The 14,382-nt window shown below is 48.5% G+C and overlaps 1 protein-coding gene across 1 annotated transcript in view; it reads left to right on the plus strand.

The window, feature by feature from the left end:
- CDCA8 (cell division cycle associated 8) overlaps positions 1–14,382 on the plus strand; it is a 229,398-nt gene that overhangs the window by 113,287 nt on the left and 101,729 nt on the right. The window contains exons 5-7 of the mRNA XM_078681219.1: positions 5,158–5,233; positions 13,059–13,141; positions 13,519–13,601. Coding sequence (XP_078537345.1) covers positions 5,158–5,233; positions 13,059–13,141; positions 13,519–13,601 — 242 coding nt within the window. The remainder of the gene's footprint in view (positions 1–5,157; positions 5,234–13,058; positions 13,142–13,518; positions 13,602–14,382) is intronic.

Consider the following 14,382-nt stretch of genomic DNA (forward strand, 5'->3'; position numbering starts at 1 on the left):
TGATCGACGACCAGGAGGAGTACGAGAACCCCTACGATAGTTACAACTATGGGGAGGAGGAGGAGGGCAGGACAGACACAGAGTCGGCACCCTCGGACCTTCAGGAGGTAGATTACATCGATGTCGACACCGACAGCCCGGAGGAGGTGGTCGACACCTACCCCTCAAGGCCCTCGCCGCCGGACGACATCGGGGCCTACAACTCGGTGATACAATCTGCCGCAGCAGCTTTCAAGCTCAAGCTCGACGAAGAGAAGCAGAAAGCAGACTTCCTTCTAGAAACATTGCTCCCAACACAAACGAGGAGCCAGTTCCTTCCAATGCTCGAGAGCGTCTTGGCTCAGGGGAAGGAAGCTTTCAGGGAGCCCGCAACATGCAAGGCAGTAACTCCCAGAACTGAGAAGAAGTACAAGCATGCCACAAAGGACCCGGCCTACATTCAGGGCACGGTCTCCGCAGACTCCATTATCACGGCCACAGCAAGGAGGAGGGCTAACGTACCCACTACCTCGGGGCCACCACCGGATAAGGAGAGCAAAAGGATGGATCTGGTGGGCAGAAGGATCGAACGGAATGCCGCGACCCACTGGCGCATGGCTAATTCCAACGCCCTGATAAACAGGCACATGTACCAAATCATGGAGGGACTAGGGCAGTTGGTGAAGGACTTGCCCCAGGATGCCAGGCAGAAAGCCGAAAAGCTGGTTGAAGAGGGAAAGAATGCGGCAAATTCTTGCCTTAAGACGGCCCTGGATGGGGCAGACACCGCCAGCAGGCTCATGATGATGGGCGTCACGGAAAGGAGGCACGCCTGGCTCAGAATATCCGGTTTCAAACCGGAAGTGCAACACCGTATCCTGAACACACCGTTCAACGGCAGCACGCTTTTCGGACCAACAGTGGATGAACAGCTCAGCCAACTGAAGAAGGATAACGAAACAGCAAGATCCATGGGAGCATTGCAGTTCAGAGGGAACAAGAGGGGCACCCCGTCACGGAGGCCCGGCGGGAGAGGCGGAAACCAGCCAGGTACATCACACCAGGCTTTCCAGCAAACGCACCAGGCAGACTCGAAGAGTCAGCAGGGTCATCAGAAGCAGCCCTGGCAGTACCAACAAAGAGGCCAGTCCTTTCGAGGGAGAAATGGACGGGGACAAAATAGAAGAGGGGGCCAGCAGCCCACCTCCAAGTGACTTCAAAAAAATCCGTGTGCCCGCCCGCAAAAAAGACCCCAGGGGGCAGCACGTACAGATGGGTCAAGACAAACTAGACACCTACGACCACAGGACACCAGTGGGAGGAAGATTAAGATTCCACCTCCAAGAGTGGAGAGAAATCACATCAGACAAATGGATCCTCAACATTATCCAATTCGGATACTGCATAGAGTTGGAGGCGGGGCCAACAAGCAGAAAACCAAAAAGAAAGCCACTAGCAAGCAAGCAGCTGCAGTGCCTTCAGGAAGAAGCAAAAGAACTCCTGCAGAAGCAGGCCATAGAACGGGTACCCTTCAAGGAAAGAAACACAGGAGTATACTCAACGTACTTCCTGGTACCAAAAGTAGACGAGACAATGAGACCCATTCTCGATTTACGGTTCGTGAACAAATTCATAAGAACGCAAAAATTCAAAATGACCTCCCTGCAAGAGGTGCTCCCACAGTTGCAGATCGGGGACTTCATGGTCACTATAGACCTCAAAGACGCATACCTGCACATCCCAATGAACAGAAAGCACAAGCACATGCTCAGGTTCACCGTCGGAGAAAGCCACTACCAGTTCACGACACTGGCCTTCGGTCTAAAATCGGCACCAAGAGTTTTCACAAAGTGCCTCGCAGCAGTCGCAGCGCACCTAAGAAGGCAGGGAATACACGTATACCCTTACCTGGACGACTGGCTGGTGAAAGCAAACTCATACCAGAAATGCAAGTTGCACGCACATACAGTGACCAGCACGCTCATAAACCTGGGGTTCTCCATCCATTGGAAGAAATCATCAATGGAGCCGGAACAAGTGAAGATCTTCCTGGGAGCACAGATCAACACCTTACAGGGCAAGGTGTTCCCCAGCGAGAAGAGGGCGAGGGCGCTGGTGAAGGAAACTCGCCTCTACCGGAAGGGACAAGCTCGGACAGTGAGGACTGCGAGCAAGATCATGGGGATGATGGCATCATGCATCCACCTGGTACCGAATGTACGACTCCACATGAGACCCATTCAAGAATGGCTACAGGAGCAATGGTCACAAGCTACAGGCAGTTGGGAGGATCTAGTGGTTGTAACGCACGCAGTGCAGAAGGAGATGACATGGTGGACCATGGAGAACATAGCAAAGGGAAAGCCTCTAACGCCCCCAACGCCAACAGTGACCATCACCACAGACGCATCCCTGAAGGGATGGGGCGCTCACATGGAGGAGCTCAAGGTGAGGGGACTGTGGACACCGACGGATGCCACAAAGCACATCAATTACTTAGAATTGAAGACGATCTTCCTTGCACTGAAAGCCTTCCAAACAAGACTGTACAAGCACAAGGTGTTGATACAAACAGACAACACCACTGCGATGTTCTACATCAACAAGCAGATGGGCACCCAGTCGGCCCCGCTTTCAACGCTAGCGCAGGAGAAATGGAGATGGGCCATCCCTCTCAAGATAGACCTGCTGGCCATACACCTGCCAGGGAAGGACAACATACAAGCAGATTGGCTCAGCAGGCAGACATCGGCATCCCACGAGTGGGAGCTCAATGCTCAGGAGACAAGGCGCCTATTCGACAGATGGGGAACTCCATCGGTGGACCTGTTTGCCACACGCCAGAATGCAAAATGCCGAAACTTCGCATCCAGGCAGCCCGAGGAAGGGTCACTAGGGAATGCCCTATGGATAGATTGGTCAAGGACATTTGCCTACGCCTTTCCCCCGATACCACTGATGCACAGAGTACTGAGCAAGTGCAGAGCGAGCAACATGACACTGATACTGGTCGCACCACAGTGGGCGAGGCAGACATGGTACTCGCAGATCATGGAGATGACACAGTGTGCACACCACAGATTCAGCAGGCGAAAAGACTTACTCTCCATGCAGAACGGAGAGGTGCTACACCCAGAGCCAGAGAGCATGAGCCTAGTAGCGTGGCTCCTGAGGACATAGAGTTCGCACATTTAAGATTGCCAGAAAGTACACTGAAGGTCCTGCGGGAGGCAAGAAGGCCTAGCACTCGGAAGTGCTATGTGGCAAAATGGCAGAGGTTCACAATATGGTGTAGACAAGAAAGACTTCACAATAAAATGAAGAAGGATTCCACAGTGCTAAAGTACCTGACGCACTTGCTAGAGAAGAACCTTAGCTCATCCTCCTTGAGGGTTCACTTAGCAGCGATAGTCGCCTACACAAGGGGTAGGCAGGAGTTTCTTCACGTCACAGGTGGTGAAGAGATTCCTAGAAGGGGCGAAAAGGATCGCACCGCCCAAGCGGGTGCCGCCACCGGCATGGAACTTGAACTTAGTCCTAACGGAACTCATGAAAGAGCCCTTTGAACCGCTCCACAAGGCGTCCTTAAAGATGCTAACTATGAAAACAGCTTTCCTGGTTGCAATAACGTCCCTACGCAGAGTAAGCGAGCTTCAGGCTCTGACGCTACAAGAACCCTACATACAAATACACAATGACAGGGTTGTGATGAGGACTGACCCAAACTTCATGCCGAAGGTGGTATCTAAATTTCACATGAACCAGTCTATACAGATACCGAGTTTTTTCCAAAAACCAACAACTGCGGCAGAGCGAGCTCTGCACACCCTGGACGCCAGAAGGGCAGTCATGCACTACATCGAAAGGACGAAGGGACACAGGAAGACAAAACAGTTACATGGGAAAAGCAGTAACCAAAAAGACCATTGCACGATGGATCGCACAGACAATCCAACTCTGCCACAAGCGGGCAGGACAAGAGCTAGCAGAGGGGACACGTGCCCACTCCACTAGGAAAAAGGGCGCTACAATAGCCTTCCTGGCTAACACACCCATACAAGACATATGCCTGGCGGCAACATGGGCTTCGGTGCACACGTTCACGAAGCACTACTGTGTGGACATACAGATGAACAAGGAAGCTCAAGTTGGACAGAAGGTGCTACAGCACATATTCAATACCCAACGTTCATCTTCCACCCAACCGCCACAGAAATGAGAAACCGCTACAAAATCTATGCACAGCATAGTGAATCCAGAAAGATTCACGCTGCAAAACGAATAGTTTTCTTACCTGTCGGTGTAGTTTTGCAGCTTGAAGATCTTTCTGGATTCACTAGCGAACCCACCCACCTCTGCCAGAAATATGAGGCTGGAGAGAGAAGAGGTGGTTAACAAAAGAAAGGATATTTAAAAAGTACAAAGCGGTAAAATACCAACTAATTAGAACATTGCCATTACTTCGGAAACGAAAGAAACACGGAAAAAAAGAACCCGAAGATGGCGCCCAAGAGTGGGAGCTTCCGCAGGAAGCATGCCGACGTCACCGGAAATACACCCAAGGGGGTGTGACGCCGACGCCCACCTGGGCTAAGAAAAAAAAACAAAAAAACAAAGAAAAGACTACGAATCCGGACCCAACCACAAGACCGCGGAATAATGCACAGCATAGTGAATCCAGAAAGATCTTCAAGCTGCAAAACTACACCGACAGGTAAGAAAACTATTCGTTTTTGCCTGATTCACATTTTTATCTACTTCTGTCTTGTCATGAACATGATGGGCTTATACATTCGGTTTTTGTTGTGTACTTTATGTCAAGAAATTCATTAAAAAGGCTTGTTTAACCCTATTTTTTTCTTCTGTAATCGGAAAGTACATCTGCCTCAACCACAGCACTAATTTCATCTAGCATAATGTCAGTGAGTGACAAAGCTAAGTGTCTGTGATGTACTTTTCACTTTTTACAGAAGTGAAAATCCAATATTTAGTCTGTGTATTCAGTATAAGAAACTGGACATTTTCTCTGCCAATAAGCTGTTGGCATTGTGGTTAATGAGTGGATTCACTCATAATTTGTAAACATTCAGCATTACAAAACTACATCTATCTGGTCTAGTTGGAGAACAATAAAATGTTCTATATATTATAATATAACTTCGTTTTTCTTTAATTTAGGCAAAGTTGGACCTTGAAGAAATAAATATATTAGCAGCTAAGGCTGCTCAAACACCATTCAAGTCTGCTAAAAAAGGTCTGTTTACTGGAATTCATTTTCACCTATGACTGAGGGGTTTATTTCGGGGAATGTTGCACTCTCATGTTTAAATTCCTTTTCAATTTGCTGCCTTGGTTTTTGTTCTAAGGCTTTGTAAAACTAGTTGTTTATTTTGGTCAAAATACATTTTTGGAAAGCTTTAGTGGATTTTAAACGAATCTTACTGCACGGCAAATCAAGCAGCCTGTTAATTCGTTTTTTGCTTTTTTGTTTGATGGCATAGGATGTTGTTAAACTTTGTGTGGTGGTTTATTCTCTGCATGGAGTATTAAGGGGGTAACCCACAAATACTAACCGACTTGGGTCAGCAATACAGTACAAATAGATATGTAGTCGCGGTAGCAAACACTTTTGTTTAGACAGTAAATAGCAGCATTGACCAATTTTTCCATTGTGGTATAAGTCTAATTTATTTAATTTAAACAGAAGCATCTAATGCAATTAAATCCAAAGCATTCGCAGATGATGGCAACACAGTTGCCCATGAGTATCACATTGCAATATATTACAGTGCTCTTGGTGTGGATAGAGAAGGAAGAAGGGAATGGCAGTCGAGTGGTAACGAGTGGGTGAAGGACAGGGAAAAGGTGTATGTGACATATATACATCAGTTATACATGGTTTGAACTTTTCGCGCCTGAAACAGGTCAAATGTTCCTGGAAATACACATAGCTCTAATGGACAATCACTTTTTTTTATAACATTGTTGCCAGAGTTTGTGTTGTATGTTGTCTGTATATTGTCGACGTTTCGATCCCTAAGGTGCAGGATTAAATAGTATCCTCACGGTGGAATCTTCATTAGGACTGGACTGAGAAGAGCACCTGTGATTAATCGGAAAAATAGTGTGAGGGGGAAAAATTAGTAAAATCATTTGGATGCTACTGGTGTGTCTGGTGAACAGTACCTACTAAGATACAACGATGGGGCTTCGCCGCCGTGTTATTAAAAGGTGTGGGCTTGAAATTGCTCCTAGAGATAGAGGTAAAACAGTCACCTATCTGTTGTCTGAGTCAGCTTATCTCACTAAATGAAGTAATGCCCTTCTCATATACTTATTCATCGTTAAATGGGAAGAAACCTGCTGTGGTATCTCAACAACTTGTAGTGAGTTAGGAACCAATCCAAAAGTATCTACAAAAAAAGAAACAAATGTAGTCAAGATAAGACTCTTGAGATCTGGAAAATCATTGAAACAAATGCGCAAACTGTCCCAAATCTACATACAAAATGAGACACCTATCAAAAAGTTGTCTGAGTAATGACATACCAAGCGTATATAAACCCAACTAAATGCCTGTCGCAATTTAAGAGGGCTATCTGTATGCAAAATCAGTAGTGAAAACATAACTGGTCTCTTGCGCACTCTCATTCTGTTAGCCAAAGCGTTGATTCAACCCATATTGCACACCATACGGCTCTAAGGCATGACAGGGTTACATGGTGTAGGTCAATCCTATACTAAACAATCATTTACAGTGCAATTGTCTCGGCTTTGTTAAAGTTAGAGCTATTGGCATTGCAAATGGCATTTTTTTCATTTTTTGTTTTTTTAAAAAACATAAATAAATGGTATTGTCATTTACAATAGCAATAGGTGAGCATTAGAGAGTAGTAGAGAGTATTAGTGGACACAGAGCCACCCACACACACACACATACACACACAGAGCCCCACCCACACACAGAGCCCAACACACACACAGAGCCCAACACACACACAGAGCCCAACACACACACACACACACCCAGAGCCCCACACACCCAGAGCCCCACACACCCAGAGCCCCACACACCCAGAGCCCCACACACCCAGAGCCCCACACACCCAGAGCCCCACACACCCAGAGCCCCACACACAGAGCCCCCCACACACACACACACACACACTGAGCCCCCCCCCCCACACACACACACTGAGCCCCCCCACACACACACAGAGCCCCACACACACACAGAGCCCCCCCCACACACAGAGCCCCCACCACACACAGCCCCCCCACACACACACAGAGCCCCACCCCCACACACACACACAGAGCCCCACCCCCACACACACACACACAGCCCCACCCCCACACACACACAGAGCCCCACACACACAGAGCCCCACACACACAGAGCCCCACACACACACACAGAGCCCCACACACACACACAGAGCCCCACACACACACACAGCCCCACACACACACACAGAGCCCCCCACACACACAGAGCCCCCCACACACACAGAGCCCCCCACACACACAGAGCCCCCCACACACACAAAGCCCCCCACACACACAGAGCCCCCCACACACACACACAGAGCCCCCCCACACACACACACACAGAGCCCCCCACACACACACACAGAGCCCCCCCCACACACAGCCCCCCACGCCCACACACACAGAGCCCCCCACACACACACAGAGCCCCCCACACACACAAACAGAGCCCCCCACACACACACACAGAGCCCCCCCCCACACACACACACAGAGCCCCCCACACACACACACACAGAGCCCCCCACACACACAGCCCCCCACGCACACACACACAGAGCCCCCCACACACACACAGAGCCCCCCACACACACACAGAGCCCCCCCCACACACACACAGAGCCCCCCACCACACACACAGCCCCCCACCACACACACACAGAGCCCCCCACCACACACACACACAGAGCCCCATACACAGAGCCACACACAGTCCCCCCCACACACACACAGAGCCCCACACACACAGAGCCCCACACACACAGAGCCCCACACACACAGAGCCCCACACACACAGAGCCCCACACACACAGAGCCCCACACACAGAGCCCCACAAACACACACTGAGCCCCACACACACAGAGCCCCCCACACACACAGAGCCCCCCACACACAGAGCCCCCCACACACACAGAGCCCCCCCCACACACACACACAGAGCCCCCCCCACACACACACACACACACAGAGCCCCCCCCACACACACACACACACACAGAGCCCCCCCCACACACACAGAGCCCCCCCCACACACACACAGAGCCCCCCCCACACACAGAGCCCCCCCCACACACACACAGAGCCCCCCCCACACACACACAGAGCCCCCCACACACAGCCCCCCCCCACACACAGCCCCCCCCCACACACACACAGAGCCCCCCCACACACACACAGAGCCCCCCCCACACACACACACACAGAGCCCCCCCCCACACACACACACACAGAGCCCCCCCACACACACACACACACACAGAGCCCCCCCCACACACACACACACACACAGAGCCCCCCCCACACACACACACAGAGCCCCCCACCACACACACACAGAGCCCCCCACCACACACACACACACACACACACACACACACACAGGGAGCCCCCCCCCCCACACACACACACACAGAGCCCCACAGACCCACACAGAGAGCCACACACAGAGTCCCCCCCCACACACAAAGAATCCCCCCACCCCCACACACACACAGAGCCACACACAGAGCCACACACAGGGAACAGAGGCCAGAAAAAACGATCACAATGAGGGAAGAGGGGGCAGAAAAGCAAGCACAACGAGGGGGCAGAAAAGCAAGCACAACGAGGGGGCAGAAAAGCAAGCACAACGAGGGGGCAGAAAAGCAATCACAACGAGGGGGCAGAGGGCAGAAAAGCAATCACAACGAGGGGGGAGAAAAGCAAGCCCCATGAGGGGACAGGGGGGCAGAAAAGCAAGCACAACGAGGGGGCAGAAAAGCAAGCACAACGAGAGGGCAGAAAAGCAAGCATGAGGGGGCAGAAAAGCAAGCACAACGAGGGGGCAGGAGGCAGAAAAGCAAGCACAACGAGGGGGTAGAGGGCAGAAAAGCAAGCACAACGAGGGGGCAGAAAAGCAAGCAGAACGAGGGGGCAGAAAAGCAAGCACAACGAGGGGGCAGGGGGCAGAAAAGCAAGCACAACGAGGGGGCAGAGGGCAGAAAAACAAGCATGAGGGGGCAGAAAAGCAAGCACAACGAGGGGGTAGAGGGCAGAAAAGCAAGCACAATGAGGGGGCAGAAAAGCAAGCACAACGAGAGGGCAGAAAAGCAAGCATGAGGGGGCAGAAAAGCAAGCACAACGAGGGGACAGGGGGGCAGAAAAGCAAGCACAACGAGGGGGCAGAAAAGCAAGCACAACGAGAGGGCAGAAAAGCAAGCACAACGAGGGGGCAGGAGGCAGAAAAGCAAGCACAACGAGGGGGTAGAGGGCAGAAAAGCAAGCACAACGAGGGGGCAGAAAAGCAAGCAGAACGAGGGGGCAGAAAAGCAAGCACAACGAGGGGGCAGGGGGCAGAAAAGCAAGCACAACGAGGGGGCAGAGGGCAGAAAAACAAGCATGAGGGGGCAGAAAAGCAAGCACAACGAGGGGGTAGAGGGCAGAAAAGCAAGCACAATGAGGGGGCAGGGGGCAGAAAAGCAAGCACAACGAGGGGGCAGGGGGCAGAAAAGCAAGCAAAGGGGCAAAGCTTAGACCGTAGTGACAAACAATTTTGTCAGGGAGAAAAGGAGGCAAGCACTAGAATACCTATGGTACAAACTAAAGATGACTAAAACTACACACTTGTGGAACACCGACATTAGCCAGAGTTTGGTTCCCAGCTGGAATTTTAAAGCCATGCCATACAAACCAAGCACAAATTACAAAACACCTTAAATTCAGGGGGAAAAAACACAGCTAAGGCATAACTTAATTATGTGAGGACCACAGCATTTATAGCCTGTTATTTGGGACACCCGTCAAGTTTGTTGATTTTGTTTAATCAACATGCTGTTGGTCCAGGATATGGACTTTAGCTGCTTTCCAAACTAACTGTCTAGGCTAATATTAAGATTTTGTGTTTAGGTTACAAAGGGTTGTTCGTGAATGTGCTGTATGGCATGTAACTACGCTGAAAAGAGACTTTTCACCAATTCACCACTTAGAAGCCAATATTATTTCTATACATATTTCTTAACTACAAAATAGATGCAATTCCTGGGCATGACCAGCAGACAAGGCAAACTGATTCTTTAGGGAGCTCGAACCAAAGGCAACCTTTCCCGTTGGGAGGGGGAAATGCCTCAACTTCAGAGTAGCTCTGCTGCTTGTTTGAGAACATTTATAAGGGTGCTTTTTGTTACCTCGGCTGCCTTCTCTGCAGGAGACCAGCTTCTCGCATATCCTTTTAAATCCTCTCCTTACAGCTTCAAATATTTGTGAGATTTTAAAAAGCTATTTACAACTCTCGTGAACATTGCACCTACTATACGGTTCAAATTCAAACTACCTAAAAAATAAGGGGAAAAATGTGCTTAGAATGATGTGCAGTACTCTAAAAAGTAAGTTAATCCCGTAGGCGCCACTAGAACGGTACTGAAACGCAGAAACATTGAAGGCTGTTAAAATATTGTAAAGCCGAATGTGATTTCTTTCAAGAGCCTCTCACGGCTGCTTTCTGTGCCATCTGCTGCCTGAGGAGCTTCCGAGTGAATGGAGCTGCACTGAAGCAGGACTGCTCCCGCACTAGGGCACAATCGAGTCAGGTCAGCACACCCTGGCACCATCACAACTCCCACCATCTCGGCACAAATGCATGACCACCTACTCCCGGAAAGCGCAGAATCAGCCAGAGGGTCCCATTTCTAACACTTCCTTTACCACACGCACCAGAAATGCCCGATGGCTGCACTACACCACTGACTGCAAGAACCCCAGGCCGCCTGCTGCAGAGTACCAAAAGCAACTATGTCCTGCCCCCGGTTAGGCAACCCAAAAAGCTTCCACTAAACCTGCTCTGCTCTGAAGGAGACCGATTGCCCTTAATTTGCGATGATGTTTTACAACAATATGGAAGCACGGGGACCAGATTGACAGAGTCCCACATGCAAACACCCCTCCTCCCCATCTAATCAGTTTAAACATTCTTAAAAAGCAAGTGGAGCGGCTACAGCGGCCAACCTCTCCCTGCACATTCAGCGTGTTGCATAACATGAACCCCACCGCCTTTTGCGGGGCTGTCATATTACCTAGGCTACATTCTTCGGCGTGCCGGCTTTCCATTGGCTGCTGCCCCCACCCCACCGGAGGCCACACAGGACCCGGGACAATGGCAGCCCCGCTCTCTCTTCACACAGCAACTCTCCCTCCCTCCGATTCATTGCAGGCACGGCTGCGCCTGGGCATCTGCACAGGGGAAACCTCACTGGGGGCCACTTTTCAATGATTTTGTTGAGTTCGGGATTAGCTGGATTAAGGGATGGTTCGTAAGGACCCCCTGCAGCTCCGAGGACGTTTCATCACGGGGTCAGCATAGTTCGAACCATAGTCTGTCAACACCAATCTACACACTACACTACACTATTTAAGTTAGTACAAAGTGCCCGCCATATTAGGCCAAAACCAGCAGCCAATACATACATGAAGGTAGTCCTTTTAAAGAACGCTGTCCTAGGGTCAACACTCATGGTCACGGTATAAACGGTGTTACCATCCGAGGAACAGGCTTCCGTCACTTAAGTGTGGGCAGCCATGTTTCTCCGAGGCGAAGCAGAAATGCCTTGGAGCAACCACCACCATTTTGAGATTCTGGGGTGTGGTTTTCTTTCTCTCCTCTTCCCATTGGCTGGAAGGTAAAATACCAGCCAATGGGAAGAGGAGAGAAAGATAACAGAAAGAAGCTAAAAAACATCCCCCCGAATCCGGTCTTCAACGGAGTGATGCCCCTCTCCTCCAATGGCTGGCCTCCGCTTAGGAAGCCAGCCAATGGAGAAGAGGGGCGGGTTCAAGCCCCCATACTGTAGCCATAAAGTCTCGGAGCGAGACTGCGCAAGCGCAGCCTTCGCTAGTCCGAGACCTAAAAAGGGCATACTGGGATGATCTATATCCAGCGTCACACAACTGTTGCAGGGTTTAAAAACCCAGAACCTCTCAGAGCGCTTATGCTCAATCATCACGGGATAGATAACATCAGAGTAAGTTCAAAAGAAACACATCTTCATATTGCCATTTCAGATTATTCACAGGTGCTCTTCTCAGTCCAGCACTAATGAATCCGTGAGGATACTATTTAATTCTGCACCTTAGGGGTAAAAACATCGACAATACACAGACCACATACAACACAAACTCTGGCGACAATGTTATTAAAAAAAGTGGTTGCCCATTAGATCAATGTGTATTTCCAGAAACATTTGACCTGTTTCAAGCCGGAAAAGTTCATACCATGTATAACTGATGTATATGTCACAAACACCTTTTCCTTCACCCACACGTTACCACTCGACTCCCATTCCTTTCTTCCTTCTCTATCCACACCTAGAGCACTGTAATATATTGTACTGTGATACTCATGAGCAACTGTTGCCATCATCTGCTAATGTTTTGGATTTCATTGCATTAGATGCTTCTGTTTAAAGTAAATAAATTAGACTTGTGCCACAACAGAAAAATTGGTCAATGCTACCATTTACTGTGTAAACAAAAGTGTTTGCTACCGTGACCACATATCTATTTGTACTGTATTTATTCTCTGTAAGGATGTCATCGGTTTTGTAGTGGATGTAGGGCAAAGCTTGAAATCTTAAAAAGGGAGGGAAGTCTAAAGGCTTTATCGAAAATTGATTTTTCTCCTCCATTTTAGCACGATATCAAAGGGGTATCATTATTGCAGTTTTTTTCTCTCGTTTTCAGGTGGAAAAGATACTTAAACTTCAATCTTGCTTTTTCCCTATTAAAATCTTTTTCTGCTTTTTTTAAAAATATATATTTATATGAAATCTCCATACAGTGAAAAGGCTGAAAAAATCTCATTCGATTGAAGAAGATATTGAAAATATAATTGAGAAAAGTAATCTGAAAATGCAGACGAAGGTAATGTCCCATGCTTAACATTTAAAAGATTCCTGTTTGTTAGAGAGTGCATTTCTCAGAGTATGATACTAAGTTTCTAATTGTATAATTTGTTTCTCTGAATTGAAGCTTAAGACTATAACGTATTTAGTTAATCTTTTTTATTGGGTGCATGGTTATTGGTGCTGTTGCTTTAGATAATGTGTTCTTTTATGCAGAGTGCTGATTTTACAGTTGAATAAAAACTGCGACAATAGAACTAACAGTTCGTTCTAGTGAATGTAGGGACTTCAGGAATCACAAATTGTTGTGTGAAGTGATTCCTGATGTTGCCATAAGTGATGTATAAAGTGTGATATGAGCAACCCCTCAAATAACTGCAAACTTTATTTCAACAGGCTAAAGGAATGACAAAAAAAGTACCAGCCCCTTCGAGGAAACTTAGTGTGCTATCTGTGAACAACATGAGTGCGAATAAAAGGTAGCTGTCAGTTCGGTGTGTTTACAGTTGAATAACTAAGTTCATTCTGCTTTGATTGTCGGCCAACTTTGCATGTTTTACTCTAACCTCCAACTATGTAGCCCATTGTACTTTTTAGTGCTGGCTTTAGACAAACTTAACTGTATGCCAGAACTTCTTGGCATGTTACTGCCACCACCTAAACATACATCCCGCACTTAATTGGAATGGTTGTCGCACTTTGATCTGCCCACAGGAGTTTTACAAAGCAGTACATTTTGCACTGTTCATTTGCATATGTGATTGGTGCAGAGAGTCCTTCAAGTACAACCCTTCACACCTGCTGCCTCCTACAAAGGCTTACCAGCACTCTAAGACCTCACATGAAATCAATGCTTCCCGGCACAAAAATGATTGACCCTTGTTCCATTGACGAGCCTGGCAGTTCACCATGGTAATGAAAGGCACGTCTGTGGTGACTAGTGGTGCAGGGTTTGGAAGAAGTGTTGTTGATGATTTGAGGCTTATCTTGCCAAGTCCTACACCTTATTTTTGCTTTATGTTGAGCACGACCTCAACGAATAAGTCAATTTTTGGGGTCCACTCTCTATTTTCTGCGTTGTTTGTTTCTTGCTCCATTTTCTGTAGTTTTGCTGCGGTGAGTGTTATGAATCTTTGTTTTCAACTAGCAAAATACAAGTTGCTGAATCATCTTGTAACTCAATGTTGTTTGTCTATGATGGAGGCCTCTCTATCATGCCACTTACCCCCGCATCTTATCTGTGCACTTCTGTTTTCGCTA

The sequence above is a fragment of the Lissotriton helveticus genome, chromosome 3_1 (assembly GCF_964261635.1).
Source record: "Lissotriton helveticus chromosome 3_1, aLisHel1.1, whole genome shotgun sequence".
Taxonomy (NCBI): domain Eukaryota; kingdom Metazoa; phylum Chordata; class Amphibia; order Caudata; family Salamandridae; genus Lissotriton; species Lissotriton helveticus.